The sequence below is a fragment of the Tachyglossus aculeatus genome, chromosome 10 (assembly GCF_015852505.1).
Source record: "Tachyglossus aculeatus isolate mTacAcu1 chromosome 10, mTacAcu1.pri, whole genome shotgun sequence".
NCBI lineage: Eukaryota > Metazoa > Chordata > Mammalia > Monotremata > Tachyglossidae > Tachyglossus > Tachyglossus aculeatus.
In genome coordinates this window covers 50,249,543-50,269,415 of record NC_052075.1, presented here as the reverse complement: position 1 = coordinate 50,269,415, position 19,873 = coordinate 50,249,543, and the positions used below count along the sequence as shown (strand labels likewise).

General features: G+C 59.1%; 1 protein-coding gene across 1 annotated transcript; it reads right to left on the bottom strand.

Annotated features, from left to right (window-relative positions):
• Positions 1–275: 275 nt before the first annotated feature.
• Positions 276–18,819, bottom strand: PPP1R12C (protein phosphatase 1 regulatory subunit 12C). Its single transcript, XM_038752338.1, has 22 exons — positions 18,690–18,819; positions 6,227–6,357; positions 6,022–6,140; positions 5,618–5,777; positions 5,364–5,508; positions 5,202–5,276; positions 4,936–5,009; positions 4,408–4,553; positions 4,247–4,326; positions 3,725–3,886; positions 3,509–3,591; positions 3,295–3,369; positions 3,033–3,123; positions 2,733–2,825; positions 2,268–2,349; positions 1,967–2,046; positions 1,773–1,825; positions 1,306–1,363; positions 965–1,069; positions 822–872; positions 637–687; positions 276–507 (listed from the first exon to the last, which is right to left on the bottom strand). Exons 1-22 carry the CDS (start codon positions 18,771–18,773, stop codon positions 421–423), a joined length of 2,085 nt encoding a protein of 694 aa, XP_038608266.1. The 5' UTR covers positions 18,774–18,819; the 3' UTR covers positions 276–420.
• Between the last annotated feature and the right edge of the window lie 1,054 nt (positions 18,820–19,873).

Sequence of the window (19,873 nt, the reverse complement as noted above, 5' to 3'; positions counted from 1 at the left end):
CCTTCATAAGCATCTCTGGTCCTCCTCCCCCCGACCCATCTCACCCTTTGGCCCCGGCTCCTGGTCCATGGACGACCTCCTATCCGAACCCACCTCCGTCCGGCCTTCTGGCTTCCTCTTCTCCGATCTGCTGCTTCCCCCTGCCCACCTAGCCTCTCTTGCCAGGCCTCAACCTGCTCACCCCGCACCTACAGGACTCTCCCACTGCTGCCTACTGGGGGTGGGGGGGGAATGGAGTCATGGCTTTTTGGGGGGGGCCGCCCCCCGCCCCCCGCCCCCCGCCTCTCACGTGAAGGAAAACCGTGGCAGAAGCAGCTGCATAAATAGGGGTGGGGCTGGGGGGGCGTGAGGGGAGGGGCAGGGCCCCCGAAAGTCCCGGCGGCGACGGAGGAGGGGGTGAGGGTGGGGATGGGGAACGTGTCACTTGGAAAGTTTGCTGATGACCCGAATGAGGGCTGCGTTCTCGTCCTTCAAACGCTGGTTGTCCGCTCTGAGGTCCGAGAGAGCCTGGGGGCCGGACGGAGAGAAGTAGTAAAGGCTGGGGAGGGGGGAAGGGGTTGCTGGACGAAGCTGAGGCCTCTGCCCCCCCCCCACTCTTCCCCTTCCTCTCCCCCACCCCTCCTGCCAAGCTGGCACCTTCAGCTCCTCCTCCAGCTCCACGGCCTTCCGCTCCAGTGCCCGGCGCTCCTGGGGAGGGAGGAGAGAGGGAGGGGAACGGCTGAGGATGGAGCCCCGGCGGGGGAATAGGCCCCTACGAGGGGCTGGAGCATGGGGAGGGTGGGGGGCCCGCCTCCCTCCTCCCCAGTGTGTCCCCAACTCACAAACCGCTCCAGCTCCAGCAGGGCGGGTCTCTCGGCGTGGCGCTCCTGTCGCTGGGGGGAGGAGGGAGGACCAGGCTGCCATGCCCCGCTGGCCTGGTGCCTCGCGCCCCCCCCGGGGGGCCGCCCCCTGCCCACCCCCTCACCTGGGTGGCCCGCTCCAGCTCCACCTTGAGCTGTGTGAGGCGCAGCTGGGTCTCCTGCAGGGTCTCGCGCAGAGTCGCGTTCTCCGCTTGCAGCCCCTCGTAAAGCTGGGGATGGGGGAACGGGACGGGGCGGGGGTGTGTGGCGGTGACGTGTATGAGTGGGTGTGTCCCCCCTCCATCCGTCCGTCCATTCCGCAGGTGGAGAGAAGCGAGACTTTGGCGGGGATGAGGAAAGATGGTGGAAGGGGAGGCGGACAGGGCCTTCCAGAGTCCAGGGTGGACGGGCAGGGGGCAGGAGGGCCGGAGGTGGGGAACACATTGAGGAGTGGGGGGCCGCTCACCTTCCGGAAACCACTGTCGGGCTGGTCCGGCTCCAAACTCCGGGAGGCGGGCGGGGAGCTGCAGGCCCGGCAGACGGGGGTGAGCAATTATGGTGAGGAGACCCCTTCCCCATTCCCCATTTTAGACTGTGAGCCCACTGTTGGGTAGGGACTGTCTCTATGTGTTGCCAATTTGTACTTCCCAAGCACTTAGTACAGTGCTCTGCACACAGTAAGCGCTCAATAAATACGATTGATGATGATGATGATGCTCCTCCCCCGATGGGGATGGATGGAGGCAGGAGGCCACGGGAGACTGTAAGCTCACTGCAGGCAGGGAACGTCACTTGTGTTGTACTTTCCCAAGGGCTTAGCACAGTGCTGTGCACACAGTGAGTGCTTTATACGACTGAATGAATGAATGACTTGGAGAGCGGGCAGAGGGGGTGGCAGGGGAGAGGAGGGATGGATTAAGTTTCCATATTTACCTGGGTTGGGGGCTCCTCTCACTGTTGGGGGGCTCCACGGGCTCTTCCTCCCCCTGGAACCGCAGCAGCTTTAAGGGGCAAGAATGAGCCGCCCCGGGGGGCTCCCCCCCACCCCCTTCCTGCCCCCCAGTCCTCCCCCCTGCCCCTCCGCCGGAGACCGACCACCCCCGCTCCCTCCCCGACCCCCCGCTCACCTCGGCCAGCCCCCGCCTCTCCTTCCGGGCTTTCCTTCGGTCGGACAGCCGGTTCCAGCCTCCCTCTCCCTCGGGCTCCTCTGGCCGGAGGGCAGGGGAAATGGAGCCACAGTTAGGCCGAGGCCCTGGGCCTCCAGCCCCGACCGAGGAAACCACGGAGAGGGGGGAGTTTGGAGGGTGGGCGGAGCAGGGATCAGGTAGAGGCGGCAGAAGGAGTTGAGGGGACAGGTGGAAGAGGGGGGCGGAGAGGAGGGGCAGGGCAAAGCAGGGCCCCCCTCCCCATGCCTCCTCTTCCAGTTACCTCTTTGGGCAGGGGCCTCAAGGAAGGGTCCCACCGAGTCTGATCCATCTACCCCGGGAACACGGGACAGCCGGGCTGTGTCCTGTGGGAAGCGGGAACCATCAGCGAGGACGGGGCAGGGCATTGTGGAGAAGCCCCCCCCCCCCGCCGATCCCCTAATAATAATAATAATAATAATGGCATTTATTAAGCGCTTACTATGTGCAAGGCACTGTTCTAAGCGCTGGGGGTATACAAGGTGATCAGGATGTCCCACAGGGGGCTCACAGTCTCCATCCCCATTTTACAGATGAGGTAACTGAGGCCCAGAGAAGTTAAGTGACTTGCCCAAAGTCACCCAGCTGGCAAGTGGCAGAGGCAGGATTCGAACCCATGACCGCAGACTCCAAAGTCCGTGCTCTTTCCACTGAGCCACGCTGCTCCCCTGACCCCAACCTCCTCCCACCCCCGGCATCCCCCGTGTACCGGGTTGTCGGCAGGGGGTGGTTCTCCCTTCTCTGGCTCCACGGAGCGGCCCAGGGTCTTCTCGGCCTCCTTCAGATCGGTCAGGGTCACGCCCTGGGGATAGGGGTGCGAGAGGGAGGAGCGGCCCGTCAGTCCGTCGGGGCAGCAGGTGGCTTCCGAGGGGATGTGGGGTGTGTGCGAAAACCAGCGGTGTCCCCCAAAAGCGCGTCGTGTGAGACCCCGGCTGGCCGCTGGGACAGACAAGGCCCCCACTCGGGGGGATCCACCGGGCCAGCCGTGCCCCCGTCGCCCCCGCCGTACCTGAGTGGATCTCCGGGACTGACGCATGAGGCGGGACCTGGCTTTACGCTGCGACTCCGACTCCTCGTCTCGCACCGGGGTCTGGTACGATCTGGACGGGGCGGAGGTGGGAACCCAGGTAGACTGCCACCCCCATTTCCCCCCAGCAGCCTCCGCTCCCCTTGAGGAACCCAGGCATTTTGCCTCACTCTCCAGGAAGCCTGCCCTTCCCCGTGCCACCCTCCAGCCCGGGGACTGCGGGCACCCTGCCCCCAGCTCTCACCTCCGTCGGTCCCTGGAGTCGGAGGGGACGATGGAAGGGGCGGGGGGATCGGAGGTGTCCACCGTCTGAGGGGGCCTGGGGAACCAAGACCAAAGCGGCTCTTCTTGGGGACGGAGGCGCGGCCCAGGGCGTGGGCCCTCTCCCCTCCCGCTCCCTGGAGCTCGGACCTCGCGGCTCCCCACCTTTGGGGTGGGCAGGGGAAGGGAACACTCACGGGACGGGGAGGCGGCTCTCGGGGAGGGAAACCATCCGTCGGGAGGGGGTGGGGGGCACCCGGGCCAGACGGGGCTCTTGGTTCTGGTTAGGGACAGAGGGAGTGAGGACAAGCGTTGGGGAGGAGCAGCTGCCCAGTGCGCTTGGCCCACGCACCTTCTGGGCCGTGCACATCCTCCCCCCAGCCCCCCGGGCATCTGGGAACTCCGGGCCTGACCCTCTCTCCTCCTTCCAGGCGCGAGCTGGAGGCCGAGCGCTGCGGGCCCAGTTCAGGGGGCTCCTGCCGCTGCCACCCAGAGGGGCCCAGGGCCCCAGAGCTGCCCGTCTTGCGGAGGCCGGAGCGCCAGGGACCCCCGGGCTCGGCGGGGCGGGCCGGGGCCTGGGGGGACAGAGCAGAGAGGGTGGGTCAGAGGGCGGAGCGGAGGCCGGTGGGAACCCTGGTGGGCCACGGGACCCTGACAGGTGGAGCCCCAACAGCGGGGCCGCTCTCGGACACCCTGGCACTGACCCCCAACTCCCTGGGCGCCATGCAAGAACACACACACACCCACAGCACAACCACAAGTCTCCTCACCGCTGACACCCAGGGGGGCTGTCTGGAGCTGGAGCGACAGGAGGGATATGGGAAGAGGAGGGGGGCAACAGACGGTTAAGGGGGGGATCAAGGGGGAAGACCCCGGCTTCTCTCCCTCTAGGCCCTGGGTGCCTGCTTCCCGCTGCGCCCCCGCAAGACACTTACTGTGGAGGAGAGGGGCGAGGGGGGGCCGAGGAGGGGCGAAGATACCCCGTTGAGGGCGCTGGGCCTGTGGGGGGGCGGTTCTAAGCAGGAAGGAGGAGACGGGGGTCAGCTCTCCGGCCCGGGGGGCCCCACCCCGCCCCCCACTTCCAGCCCGCTCTCACCACCGGCGCCCCCGCCCTCGTCTCCCGAGTCCTCGTCCCGGATGGCGGGGGTCTCTCCGGGTCCTCCTCCCGGCGGGGGCTTCCTCTCCTTGGACAGATCCTGCACAGAGATCTTCTCCTTGCTGCTCATGCGGCAGACGGAGCTCCTGGGGGCGGGGAGGGGCAGACGGAGCTCCTGGGGGGCGGGGAGGGGCAGACGGAGGGAGCTCTGGGGGGGGCGGGGAGGGGTAGCCGGATGGCGGTAGACAGGGTGGTAAGCTGTTTGAGGGCAGGGAATGCGTTTACCGCTTCTACCGTCCTCTTCCAAGTGCTTAGCACGGTGCTCTCCACTGACTGGTTGGAGATGCTAGTGGCCAACTGCTCCCCTTTCCCCTCCTCAAGGCGCTCAGCCCCCGCCTTCTCCCCGACTCAGTGTCTTCTGCTCCCTCACCTCCGACCCCCAGGGTCTCTGCGTAACCCCCCAAGGACGGTCCGGCCCCCGCCCCCCCACCCCACCGCCCCCAGGGGCCCGGCCGGGCGCTCCCCCACCTCCGGTGCTTGCTGCTGTAGATGGGCTGCGGCTCCGTCACCCGACCCTGACACGCTTCTTTCTGGTTCCGTAGCTGGGGGACGGAGGGTCACAGAGATCAGGGCGGGAAGACGGGAGCCGAGAGACGGGGGGGGAGCCAGGACCCCCGACTCTCTGGCAGGACCGGGGCGGCTGGAGGAAGGGGACGGGGGACACGGCCACGGACTTGACGGCCTAAGAGTGGGGGAGGCGGGTGGGCGGGTTGTGGGGCGCACTGGGGTCTCACATCCTCCTGCTTCTTTTGCAGCTCCTCCAGCAGGGTCAGCACATCCTCGTCCGCCAGGTCACAGGGCCGCTGACCCTGAGGGGGGAGAAGGGAGGGGCCCGGTGGGAAAGGGAGCCCCGGCCCCCACCCGGTGCCCACCGCATCCAGCCCCCGCAGCCTCACCACGTTGTTGAGCGTGTCCATGTCTCCGGCGTGCTCTACGAGGAGGCGGCAGGCCTCCTCCACCCCCCAGTGGGCGGCTGCGTGCAGCGGGGTCCACCCGTCTCTGTCCCGCACGTTGGGGTCGTAGCCGGCCTGCAGGAGCAGCCTGGGGGAGCGCGGGGGGAGTCAGGACGAGGAGGCCGAGAGGGGTCGGGACTCAGTCCTGGGGATGTACACGCGTGCGTGTGTGTGTGTGGTCGGGGGACGGACGGTACCTCATGACCTCGATGTAGCCCTTGGCGGCGGCCACGTGCAGGGCGGAGGCGCCGGTGCGGGGGTGGTGGGGGTCGGGCATGGCCCCGCCGTCCAGCCAGCGCCGCGTGTCTTGCAGGAGCAGCTCCTCCTCGGCCCTCTTGGCCGCCCCTATGTCCACACCTGGCACCGGGGCGGGCGGACGCGATCAGCACGGGGCCCCGCGGGTCCCTGGGCGTGGGCACACGTGTGCGGAATCGCTGGCACCCCCCTCCAAGCCCTAAACCAGGGGTTTGACGGTGGCGGGGGTGGAGGGGCGGGGGTCTCGAACCGGCGGGAACCTGATCAGTCTGGGAGCGGGCCGGGGTGGACGAGGGGGGTCTAGGAGGCTCGGGCCCGCGTCCTCGTCCCCTTCCCCGGCCGTCACCTCTGCGGGCCACTTCGGCCCGGAGCAGGCTCTCCATGGCATCCGCCTCGGCCAGGTCGAGCGGCAGGTCCCCGTCGCTGTTGACGGCGGCGATGTCGGCGCCGTGGCTCAGCAGGTACCTGCCCGAGCGGGGGCGGGGGTCACGGGGCCGCACCCTCGACCCCTGCCCAAGCCTCCTCCCCCGCGGCCGGGCGCCAGCGCTCACTGGGCGATGTCCGTGTATCCGCAGGAGGCGGCCACGTGCAAGGGCGTCCAGCCCTCGTTGTCCGCCTGGTTGACGGTGGCTCCCTGCTCCACCAGGAACCGCACGACCTCCAGGTTCTCATCGATGCACGCCTGCCACGGGGGGACGGGCACATTGGGGCCGGGGCCGGAGTCAGGCAGATTGGGTCCCACCTAGACCCCCCGAGGGGACCCCGCCACCCTCCTCTTGGAGACCGAGCTCTCCCCCCGGCCCCAGCCCCCACTCTCCCCTGGGACCCAGACATCTGGCCCCCGGCCTGGGGGTGGGGGATGGGGGCGGGCGGGGGGTATAAATAGCCCAAATGTGGGATCCGCTCCTACGATGCTCAGAGCCTCCGCCCCTCTCCCTGCTGGAGGGAGCAGAGGGAATGGGGCCGGATGGGCCCCAGCTGAGGTGCTTGGGGATGGTGCGGCCCTCTCCCGGGGAGGAACCAGCCCTCCGATTCCAGGCTGCCCCCACTGCTGCCTGTGTTCAGGAGCCCAGTGCCAGGGAGAGGGGATGCCTGGGTCCAGGAGAGAGAGGGGGAAGTGTGTCCGGATCCCGGGGGGAAGTGGGATGAGGAGCAGGGCGGAGGTCACGCAGGGAGCCGGGGCGGGTGTGGGGGACCTCCCAGCCTCTTGCCGACTTCCAGGCTCCCGGCGTCCGACCGTCCAGGGGAGGGAGACGCTGGCCCCGGCTGCTCATCCCCCGCCCCCAGCCCCCCGTGGCTCCAGGGAGAGCAGGGGAAGGAGCAGGAGGAGGGGAGGGAAGGAAGCAGCCTGGGCCAAGAGGATGAAGTCATGGAAACTCCAGGCTGTGGAGGGGAGGAAAACGGGCTGGGGTGGGGGGGGAGGGGGAGAAGGGGTGCAGGCCTGGGACAGGGGTGGGGAGGGTACAGGCTGGGCTACGGGAGGAGGTCAGGGGGCTGCTGGAAGAGGCACAGAGCACTGAGAGCAGGGGGCTGGGCGGGGGGCGGAACGGCTGGGAGCGAGCCGGAGGAAGTGGTTCCCAGGGACAGGATTGGTGGGGCAGAGGAGAGAAATGGGGGACAGGACTCCTGAGTCCCCAAAGGGAGCAGAGGCTGAGAAGCATCTCAGGGAGCGTTGGGAAACCCGGGGCCTGGAGGAGGTTGGGGGCGGGCCCAGCCCCCCGCCCCTGGGAGGGCTGGTTTGGGGGAGACGGTGTCTCTCGGGGTCAGGAGGGGCCGGGGGGGGGCGGGGGGGGGGGGGGGGATACTGGGTCTCTTTGCCACCCTGGGAACTGGCTGAACTGTCAGCTCCGTTTATTTCCTCCCAGTCGCCGAGGCAACGAGGGGAGGGCCGGGGGGCAGCCGCGGCTTCCCCTACAAGGTGCGGGGCCGGGGCCGGGGCCACCTCTGCCGCTTCCCAGTTTGGAGCTGGTGGGAGCGGAGCGGGCGGGGAGGGTTCTGTGGGCACCGGGGGGCGGGGCCCGTGGTCACCAGCGCAGTGGGAGAACAACGGATCCTGTGGGCCCTGGCAAGGGACGGACGGAGGGGAGAGATGGCCCCGTGACCCAGGGGCCAAGCGAGGTCATGGGTCTGGGACAACTAACACTTTGCCTCCAAGCCCCAACAGCACAGGTGGCCTGCCCCATGACCTTCCTGGTGCCTCTCGGCCCCTCTGGCCCTCAAGACCCAGGAATCCTCTCCTGTCTCCCCCTCTAGACTGAAAGCTCATCATGGGCAGGGAATGTATCTGTTTATAGGTATACTCTCCTCTCCCAAGCGCTTAGAACAGTGCACACAGTAAATGCTCACTAAATACCACTGACTGACTGAAACTCTCCCCCGGCCCCTCAGACCCAGATGTCCTGCCCCCTTCCCCTCCCACCGGCCCCTCGGACCCAGGGGTCCGGCCCTCGGCGCTCCCCAGAAGGGCGATGAAGACCGGACCCTCTCGGCCTGCTGCCCGTCGGGGGAGAAGCCTGTGATCCCGACGGCCGTCGTCGGGGTCCAAGGGTCACTTCTGGAGATTCCCCTGGATTCCTCTTCCCAGGACAGAGTCCAAGGCCTAGGGACCCAGGGGCCCGGGTTCCTCCAGGAGGGGTTGGGGGCTGCCCGGGGGGGGGTGCAGGGGAAGAGGAAACTGCTCAACCTCTACTCCCTCGGGGCCTCAAGCGCTCGGGTCCCTCCGGCTCCCTCCTTTCTCCATCAATTAACGGTGCGCATCAGATAGTTCAGCCTCTCCTGAGGACCCAGGTTTGCCCCAGGAGATTCCGAGATCCCAGGCAGGGCCACTCAGGAGGTTGGGGGGCACCAGAAGCGGTGAGGGTGGGGTGTCCCCAGGCGCAGCTGGAGGAGCTGGGTCAGAGAGCCCGAGAGGTGCCCAGTGGCCCCCCTTTCTCTCTCCCCAAACCCCAGAAGTCAAGTGGGTAGGGAGAGGTAAGGGTCACTGGGGGAAGAAAAGGCCCGGAATGCACGGGAACTGATCCCTGGGATCAGTTTAGACTGTGAGCCCACTGTTGGGTAGGGACTGTCTCTATATGTTGCCAATTTGTACTTCCCAAGCGCTTAGTACAGTGCTCTGCACATAGTAAGCGCTCAATAAATGCGATTGATGGTGGGAGAACTGAAACCGGCTCAGAAGACAGAACGGGGCAGGGGTTGGGGGGCCGGGCCCGGGCCTGATCAGCTCAGTCCCATAACGGGGAGTGAGGGACCTGGGGGGGGAGAGTGGTTCCCAGGGATGGGATTGGTGGGGCAGAGGGCTGGGGGATAGGACTCCTGAGTTCCCAAAGGGAGCGGAGGCTGGGAGGGATCTCAAGGAGTGCTGGAGGGAGCAAGGGCCCAGCTGCAGGTGCTCAGGGGTGGCGAAGGAGGAAGGGGGGCTTAGTCCAGTGCTCTGCACACAGTAAGTGCTCAATAAATACGATTGAATGAATGAATGAATGAATGGACTAAGCGCTTGGGAAGTAGAAGTTGGCAACCTACCCAACAACTGGCTCATGGAAAGCCTTGAAGCCTAGACTGTGAGCCCGCTGTTGGGTAGGGGCCGTCTCTCTCTGTTCATTCATTCCCCTTTTAGACTGAGCCCACTGTTGGGTAGGGACTGTCTCTATATGTTGCCAATTTGTACTTCCCAAGCGCTTAGTACAGTGCTCTGCACATAGTAAGCGCTCAATAAATACGACTGATGATGATGATGATGATTCATTCATTCATCCAATCGTATTTATTGAGCGCTTACTGTGTTGATATGTCCTGTTTTGTTCTCTGTCTCCCCCTTCTAGACTGTGAGCCCGCTGTCGGGTAGGGACCGCCCCTTGATGTTGCCAACTTGTAATAATGATGGTATTTGTGAAGCCGCGTGGCTCAGTGGAGAGAGCCCGGGCTTTGGAGTCAGAGGTCATGGGTTCAAATCCCGGCTCCGCCAGTTAGCTGGGTGACTTTGGGCAAGGCACTTCACTTCTCTGGGCCTCAGAAGACAGAATGGGGCAGGGGATCGGGGGGCCGGGCCCAGGCCTGATCAGCTCAGTCCCATAAGGGGGAGTGAGGGGCCTGGGGGTAGGGGGGGAAGCCAGAGGAAGTGGTTCCCAGGGATGGGATTGGTGGGGCAGGGGAGCCAATTTGAGGCTTGGGGTTGCTGGGATCTGCTCTGCAGGGGGAATTCCGATTTGGGACAGGGGATGGTCACTGCCGCCTCTTCCAGACGGGTGCTGGCTGCCCAAGGACTTGCCCTAGGGGGTAGGGTGTACGTCTGTGCGTGTCTGGGGAGGGAGACCCGCCCCCATCCCATTCCACCTTCTCTGGCCTCCTCAGTCTGGATCATCAATTGTATTTATTGAGCGCTTACTATGTGCAGAGTATGTGCAGAGACTATGTGGATCCCTTCCCAGGCTCTGGGGAGGGGGCAAGAGGAGGGGAGGATGAAGAGGTTTCTACTTCCTGAGGGATCCCGACCCCAAGATCAGCGAGTCTCCACTATCTCCCCACATTCCTGACTTTCTAGCCTGGAGGGGCCCCCAGGATAAACTCGCTGGACTACGGGCCCTGGAGCAGGATGCGCGGGGGTGTCACGGGGCCCAAAGTGGGGGGCTCAGGGAGGTATCGCGGGGTCCGATGTGGAGGGCTTTGGGGGCAGTCAGAGGGCCTGCTATGGGGGCTGCAGGACGAAGGAGTCTGTGAGCCCACTGTTGGGTAGGGACTGTCTCTATATGTTGCCAACTTGTACTTCCCAAGCGCTTAGTACAGTGCTCTGCACACAGTAAGCGCTCAATAAATACGACTGATGATGATGATGATGAAGGAGTCCAGACTGAGCCCCCTTTTTCCTCTCCTCTTTCCCCACCCCACAGCACTTGTATATATATTTGCACAGATTTATTACTCTATTTTACTTGTACATATTTACTATTCTATTTATTTTGTTAATGAAGTGCATGGCTCACCACGCTGAAGCAGCGTGGCTCAGTGGAAAGAGCCCAGGCTCTGGAGTCAGAGGTCATGGGTTCAAATTCCAGCTCGGCCGACTGTCAGATGTGTGACTTTGAGCAAGCCACTTCACTTCTCTGTGCCTCAGTTCCCTCATCTTTAAAATGGGGATTAAGACTATGAGCCCCCCGTGGGACAATCTGATCACCCTGTAACCTCCCCAGTGCTTAGAACAGTGCTGTGCATATAGTAAGCACTTAATAATAATTATTATTATATAGCTTTAATTCTATGTGTTCTGACGATTTTGACACGTGGGGGTCGTGAGCACCGCGCAGAGGGCTTTGCCACCCGGGGGTGGCCTGGGTGACCCCCGTGGGTGGCGAGGAGCTGTGAGGTTCCTGGGGTCATCCAGTCTTTTAGACTGTGAGCCCGTTGTTGGGTAGGTTGCCAACTTGTACTTCCCAAGTGCTTAGTCCATCCATTCATTCATTCATTTAATCGTATTTACTGAGCACTTACTGTGTGCAGAGCACTATACTAAGCGCTTGGGAAGTACAGGTTGGCAACATCTAGAGATGGTCCCTACCCAACAACGGGCTTACAGTCTAGAAGGGGGAGACAGACAAGAAAACAAAATATATGAACAAAATAAAATAAATAGAATAGTAAATATGTACAAGTAAAATAAATAGAGGAATAAATCTGTATCCCTCCAAGGCTTAGAACAGTGCTTTGCATATAGTAAGCACTTAAATAATAATAATAATAATGGCATTTATTAAGCACTTACTATGTGCACAGCACTGTTCTAAGCACTGGGGAGGTTACCAGGTAATCAGGTTGTCCCACGGGGGGCTCACAGTCTTCATCCCCATTTTACAGATGAGGGAACTGAGGCCCAGAGAAGTGAAGTGACTTGCCCAAAGTCACCCAGCTGACAACTGGCGGAGCCGGGATTTGAACCCATGACCTCTGACACCACTGAGCCACGCGGCTTCACAAATACCATCATTATTACAAGTTGGCAACATCTAGAGACGGTCCCTACCCAACAGCGGGCTCACAGTCAAGAAGGGGGAAACAGACAACAAAACAGAACACATTAACACAGTAAGCGCTCAATACATACGATTGGATGAATGAATGAATGAACAGTTAGAGACGGTCCCTACCCAACAGCAGGCTCACAGTCTAGGCTTCAAGGCTGTCCATCCATCCCCTCGCCCCCTCCTCCCTCACCTCCCTTCTCTCCTTCTCCAGCCCAGCCCGCACCCTCCACTCCTCTGCCGCTCACCTCCTCACCGTTAGGCCTCGTTCTTGCCCGTATCGCCGTCGACCCCCGGCCCACGTCCTCCCCCGAGCCTGGAACGCCTTCCCTCCGCACACCCGCCAAGCTAGCTCTCTTCCTCCCTCCAAACCCTTACTGAGAGCTCAGCTCCTCCAGGAGGCCTTCCCAGACTGAGCCCCTCCTTCCTCTCCTCCCTCCCATCTTACCTCCTTCCCCTCCCCACAGCACCTGTATATATGTTTGTACATATTTATTACTCTATTTATTTTACTTGTACATATTTACTATTCTATTTATTTTATTTTGTTAATATGTTTTGTTTTGTTGTCTGTCTCCCCATTCTAGCCTGTGAGCCCACTGTTGGGTAGGGACCATCTCTATACGTTGCCAACTTGTACTTCCCAAGTGCTTAGTACAGTGCTCTGCACACAGTAAGCGCTCAATAAATACGGTTGAATGAATGAATTTATTTTACGTGTACATATTTACTATTCTATTTATTTTATTTTGTTAATATGTTTTATTTTGTTGTCTGTCTCCCCCTTCTAGACTCTGAGCTCACTGTTGGGTAGGGACCGTCTCTAGACGTTGCCAACTTGTACTTCCCAAACGCTACGTATAGTGCTCTGCACACAGTAAGCGCTCAATAAGTACGATTGAACGAATGTGTGCAGAGCTCTGTACTAAGCGCTTGGGAAGGACAAGTTTGCAACAAATAGAGACGGTCCCTACCCAACAGCGGGCTCACAGTCTAGAAGGGGGAGACGGACAACAAAACAAAACATATAAACCAAATAAAATAGAATAAATATATACAAGTAAAATAGAGTAATAAATCTGTACAAACATATATACAGGTGCTGTGGGGAGGGGAAGGAGGTAAGGCAGGGAGATGGGGAGGGGGAGGAGGGGAGAGGAGGAGGGGGCTGAGTGTGGGAAGGCCTCCTGGAGGAGGTGAGCTCTCAGTAGGGCTTTGAAGGGAGGAAGAGAGCTAGCTCGGCGGATGTGCGGAGGGAGGGCAACCCAGGCCAGGGGGAGGACGTGGGCCGGGGATCGACGATGGGACAGGCGAGAATTTCATTCATTCAATCGTATTTATTGAGCGCTTACTGTGTGCAGAGCACTGTACTAAGCGCTTGGGAAGTACAAGTTGGCAACATATAGAGACGGTCCCTACCCAACAGTGGGCTCAAGGTACAGTGAGGAGGTAAGCGGCGGCAGAGGAGCGGAGGGTGCGGGCTGGGCTGGAGAAGGAAAGAAGGGAGGTGAGGTAGGAGGGGGCGAGGGGATGGATGGACAGCCTTGAAGCCGAGGATGAGGAGTTTTTGCCTACCGTCTCTATTTGTTGCCAACTTGTCCTTCCCAAGCGCTCAGTCCAGTGCTCTGCACACAGTAAGCGCTCAATAAATACGACTGAATGAATGACTGAATGACGGCCGGAGGGAGTAATCTCAGCATGTACGTTGGGGGCCAAGGGGAGCGTCTTCCTTCAACGTTTTAATTTGGAGAAAAATGGTATGGATTAAGCACCCGCTTATGCTCCCAGGACTCTTCTAGGCCCTGGGATAGATAAACCAGATAATCAGATCAGACACGGTCTCTGTTCCCTCATGGGATTCACAGTTTAAGAGGGACGGAGAAGAGGTATTTAAGCCAACTGAGCTACTGAGAAGTGAAGTTATTCTTGTCCATTCTCATCTCTGCCCCCATTGGACCTTCATTATGGAACACACAAAGTTGGAATTAAATGAGATTCAATGTACGTGAATTTAGTAAAAGGACGGCTTATAGTAGTTTTAGCTTAAGAGAAGGGACCCCTGAGTACGTTTAGTTGAAATGATATTGTTTCCATCTGTCTCCCTTCTCTAGACTGTGAGCAGGTATTGTCTCTTTTTGTTGCTGTATTGTATTTTCCAAGGGCTTAGTACAGTGCTGTGCACACAGTAAGCCCTCATTCATTCATTCAATCGTATTTATTGAGCACTTACTGTGTGCAGAGCACTGCACTAAGCGCTTGGGAAGTACAAGTTGGCAACATCTAGAGCCGGTCCCTACCCACCAAGGGGCTCACGGTCTAGAAGGGGGAGACAGACAACAAAACAAAACATGTGGACAGGTGTCAAGTCATCACAATAAATAGAATTAAAGCTAGGTGCGCGTCATTAACAAAATAAATAGAATAGTAAATATGTACAAGTCAAACTTGAGAAGCAGCGTGGCTCAGTGGAAAGAGTGTGGGCTTTGGAGTCTGAGGTCATGGGTTCAAAACCCAGCTCTGCCAATTGTCAGCTGTGTGACTTTGGGCAAGTCACATCACTTCTCTGGGCCTCAGTTCCCTCATCTGTCAAATGGGGATTAGGACTGTGAGCCGCCCCGTTGGACAACCTGATCACCTTGTAACCTCCCCAGAGCTTAGAACAGTGCTTTGCACATAGTACGCGCTTAATAAATGCCAGTATCATCATCATCATAAACTGAGTAATAAATCTGTACAAACATATCTACAGGTGTTGTGGGGAGGGGGAGGAGGAAGGGTGGGGGGATGGGGAGAAAGAGAGAAAAAAGGGGGCTCAGTCTGGGAAGGCCTCTTGGAGGAGGTGAGCTCTCAGTAGGGATTTGAAGGGAGGAAGATGTTCATTCATTCAATCGTATTTATTGAGCGCTTACTGTGTGCAGAGCACTGTACTAAGCGCTTGGGAAGTCCAAGTTGGCAACATATAGAGACAGTCCCTAACCAACAGTGGGCTCACAGTCTAGAGAAGCAGCGTGGCTCAATGGAAAGAGCCCAGGCTTTGGAGTCAGAGGGCGTGGGTTCAAACCCCGGCTCCGCCAATTGTCAGCTGGGTGACTTAGGGCAAGTCACTTAACTTCTCTGGGCCTCAGTTCCCTCATCTGTAAAATGGGGATGAAGACTGTGAGCCCCACATTGGACAACCTGATCACCTTGTCACCTCCCCAGTGCTTAGAACGGTGCTTTGCACATAGTAAGCGCTTAATAAATGCCATCATAATTATTGTTATTACTGGAGTTAGAGGTCATGGGTTTGAATCCCGGCCCTGCCAATTGTCAGATGTGGGACTTTGGGCAAGTCGCTTCACTTCCCCGGGCCTCGGTTCCCTCAGTTGTAAAATGGGGATGAAGACTGGGAGCCCCCCGTGGGACAACCTGATCACCTTGTCACCTCCCCAGTGCTTAGAACGGTGCTTTGCACATAGTAAGCCCTTAACAAATACCAAAATTATTATTATTATTACTCTCTGTGCCTCGGTTACCTCATCTGTCAAATGGGGATGAAGACTGGGAGCCCCCCGTGGGACAACCTGATCACCTTGGAACCTCCCCAGCGCTTAGAACGGTGCTTTGCACATAGTAAGCGCTTAACCAATACCAAAATTATTATTAATTTTCTCTGTTCCTCGGTTACCTCATCTGTCAGATGGGGATGAAGACTGTGAGCCCCCCGTGGGACAACCTGATCACCCTGTCACCTCCCCAGCGCTTAGAACGGTGCTTTGCAAATAGTAAGCACTTAACCAATACCAAAATTATTATTATTATTATTCTCTGTGCCTCGGTTACCTCACCTGTAAAATGGGGATTAAGACTGTGAGCCCCCCGTGGGACAACCTGATCACCTTGTCACCTCCCCCGCGCTTAGAACGGTGCTTTGCACATGGTAAGCGCTTAACAAATACCATTATTATTAGTATTATTACCCCTCCCTCAGCCCCATAGCGATTCTACGTATACCCACAGTCTATTAATTCAGCTCAATAAATACGACTGAACGAACAAATGTTAGGGTGAGGAGGAGTAGAGACCTGAGTGCTCTGCACACAGTAAGCGCTCAATAAATACAATTGTGTGAATGAATGAGTGTCTGTCTCCCCCTTCTAGACTGTGAGCCCGCTGTTGGGTAGGGACCGTCCCTATATGTTGCCAACTTGGACTTCCCAAGCGCTCGGTCCAGTGCTCTGCACACAGTAAGCGCTCAGTAAATACGATTGAGTGAATGAATGAATGTCTGTCTCCCCCTTCTAGACTGTGAGTCCGCTGATGGGTAGGGACTGTCCCTATATGTTGCCAACTTGGACTTCCTAAGCGCTTAGTCCAGTGCTCTGCACACGGTAAGCGCCCAATAAATACGATTGAGTGAAGGAATGACTGTCCGTCTCCCCCTTCTAGACTGTGAGCCCGCTGTTGGGTCGGGGCCGTCTCTAGATGCTGCCAACTTGGACTTCCCAAGCGCTTAGTCCAGTGCTCTGCACACGGTAAGCGCCCAATAAATACGATTGAGTGAATGAATGAGTGTCTGTCTCCCCCTTCTAGACTGTGAGCCCGCTGTTGGGTAGGGACCGTCCCTACATGTTGCCAACTTGGACTTCCTAAGCGCTTAGTTCAGTGCTCTGCACACGGTAAGTGCCCAATAATAACAATAATAATAATAATAATGGCATTTATTAATCGCTTACTATGTGCAAAGCACTGTTCTAAGCGCAATAACTACGATTGAGTGAAGGAATGACTGTCTGTCTCCCCCTTCCAGACTGTGAGTCCGCTGCTGGGTTGGGGCCGTCTCTAGATGCTGCCAACTTGGACTTCCTAAGCGCTTAGTCCAGTGCTCTGCACACGGTAAGCGCCCAATAACAACAATAATAATAATAATAATAAAAATAATGATGGCATTTATTAAGCGCTTACTATGTGCAAAGCACTGTTCTAAGCGCAATAACTATGATTGAGTGAAGGAATGACTGTCTGTCTCCCCCTTCTAGACTGTGAGCCCGCTGTTGGGTTGGGGCCGTCTCTAGATGCTGCCAACTTGGACTTCCTAAGCGCTTAGTCCAGTGCTCTGCACACGGTAAGCGCCCAGTAATAATAATAATAATAATAATAATGACATTTATGAAGTGCTTACTACGTGCAAAGCACTGTTCTAAGCGCAATAACTACGACTGAGTGAAGGAATGACTGACTGTCTGTCTCCCCCTTCTAGACTGTGAGCCCGCTGTTGGGTCGGGGCCGTCTCTCTACGCTGCCAACTTGTACTTCCCAAGCGCTTAGTCCAGTGCTCTGCGCACAGTAAGTGCTCAATAAATACAATTGTGTGAGTGCGAGTGAATGAATGAAGGAGGAGCGGGGGTGGGGGGGATATGCAGAGAAGCAGGAGGTCATGGGTTCAAATCCCGGCTCCGCCAACTGTCAGCTGGGTGACCTTGGGCAAGTCACTTCACTTCTCTTAAGAGAAGCAGCTGTGGCTCAGTGGAAAGAGCCCGGGCTTTGGAGCCAGAGGTCATGGGTTCGAATCCCTGCTCCACCACATGTCTGCTGTGTGACCTCGGGCAAGTCACTTCACTTCTCTGGGCCTCAGTTCCCTCATCTGTCAAATGGGGATGAAGACTGCGAGCCCCCCGGGGGACAACCGGATCACCTTGTAACCTCCTCAGCGCTTAGAACGGTGCTTTGCACATAGTAAGCGCTTAGCAAATACCATTATTATTAGTATTATTGCCCCTCCCTCAGCCCCGTAGCGGTTTTACGCATACCCACAGTCTATTAATTCAGCTCAATAAATACGACTGAACGAACGAATGAAGCAGCGTGGCTCAGTGGAAAGAGCCCGGGCTTTGGAGTCAGCGGTCATGGGTTCGAATCCCGACTCGGCCACATCTGCTGTGCGGCCTTGGGCAAGTCCCTTCTCTGGGCCTCAGTTCCCTCATCTGTCAAATGGGGATGAAGACTGCGAGCCCCCCGGGGGACAACCTGATCACCTTGTCACCTCCCCAGTGTTTAGAACAGTGCTTGGCACATAGTAAGCGCTTAATAAATGCCATTATTATTATTATTACTATTCTCTGGGCCTCAGCTGTAAAACGGGGATGAAGACTGTGAGCCCCCCGTGGGACAACCTGATCACCTTGTAACCTCCCCAGCGTTTAGAACAGTGCTTGGCACATAGTAAGCGCTTAATAAATGCCATTATTAGTATTCTCTGGGCCTCAGCTGTAAAACGGGGATGAAGACTGTGGGCCCCCCGGGGGACAACCGGATCACCTTGTAACCTCCTCAGCGCTTAGAACAGTGCTCGGCACATAGTAAGCGCTTAATAAATGTCATTATTATTATTATTATTATTATTCTCTGGGCCTCAGCTGTAAAACGGGGATGAAGACTGCGAGCCCCACGGGGGACAACCGGATCACCTTGCAACCTCCTCAGCGCTTAGAACAGTGCTCGGCACATAGTAAGCGCTTAATAAATGCCATCATTATTATTATTATTATTATTATTCTCTGGGCCTCAGCTGTAAAACGGGGATGAAGACTGTGTCCCCCCCGTGGGACAACCGGATCACCTTGTAACCTCCCCAGCGTTTAGAACAGTGCTTGGCACATAGTAAGTGCTTAATAAATGCCATTATTATTATTATTATTCTCTGGGCCTCATCTGTAAAATGGGGGTGAAGACTGTGATCCCCCCGTGGGACAACCTGATCACCTTGTAACCTCCCCAGCGTTTAGAACAGTAATTGGCACATAGTAAGCGCTTAATAAATGCCATCATTATTATTATTATTATTCTCTGGGCCTCAGCTGTAAAACGGGGATGAAGACTGTGGGCCCCCCGTGGGCCAACCTGATCACCTTGTAACCTCCCCAGCGTTTAGGACAGTGCTTGGCACATAGTAAGCGCTTAATAAACGCCGTTATTATTCTTATTCTTATTGTTCTCCTCCCGCTCCCGGGCGTGCGTCGGGGGTGACCTGATGCAGGGCGCTGATGCCGTCGGCGTTGGTGCGGTCGAGCAGCGGCGGTCCGGGCGGGCCCGGGGCGTCCCCCCGCAGCATGAGGCGCGCCTCGGCCAGGTCCCCGCCGGCGCAGGCCGCCAGGAACTCGGCCGCCCGCTCGAAGCGCACCGTGCGGGCCCGCGGCGGCCGGACCCCGGCCTCCCCCTCGCCGCCGGAACCGGCGGAGGAAGAGTCCCGGGCCCACTGCCGCAGCTGCTCCCGCCGCCGCTCCCGGGCCGCCTCAGCCGCCGCCCCCTCAGCCCCGGCCGCCGACATCCCCTCACACACACCGACCGCCCGCCGCGGGGGCCGCCGGGAACTGCAGTCCCGCCCGACGCCGACGCCCGGACCCCCCTCGCGCGCCGGCACGGCGTCGTGACGTCGCACGCACGCCCCGTCACGCCAGGCGCCGTGACGTCACACGCACGCCCCCATCACACGCACGCCGGGCGCTGTCGTCCCGCCGGCGTCGTGACGTCACGCGCACGCCCTCCCTCCCCCCGGAGCACGCCGGGAGTTGTAGTCCCGCCGCCCTATTTCCCGGCGTCGTGGCGTCACACGCACGCCCCCCATCACGCCGGGCGCGGTCGTCCCGCCGGCGCCGTGACGTCACACGCACGCCCCCTCCCCCCGGAGTACGCCGGGAGTTGCAGTCCCACCGCCCTCGCTCCCGGCGTCGTGACGTCACTCGCACGCTACCGTCCCGCCGGCTCCGTGACGTCACACGCACGCCCCCCCCCTCCCCCCGGAGCACGCCGGGAGTTATAGTCCCGCCGCCCTCGCTCCCGGCGTCGTGGCGTCACACGCACGCCCCCCCATCGCGCCGGTCGCTGTCGTCCCGCCGGCGTCGTGACGTCACGCGCACGCCCCCCTCCCCCCGGAGCACGCCGGGAGTTATAGTCAATCAATCAATCAATCGATCAATCAATCAATAGTATTTATTGAGCGCTTACTATGTGCAGAGCACTGTATTAAGCGCTTGGGAAGTACAAATTGGCATCACATAGAGACAGTCCCTACCCAACAGTGGGCTCACAGTCTAAAAGAGTGGGCTCACAGTCTAAAAGTCCCGCCGCCCTCGCTCCCGGCGTCGTGGCGTCACACGCAGGCCTCCCCCCCATCGCGCTGGGCGCTGTCGTCCCGCCGGCGTCGTGACGTCA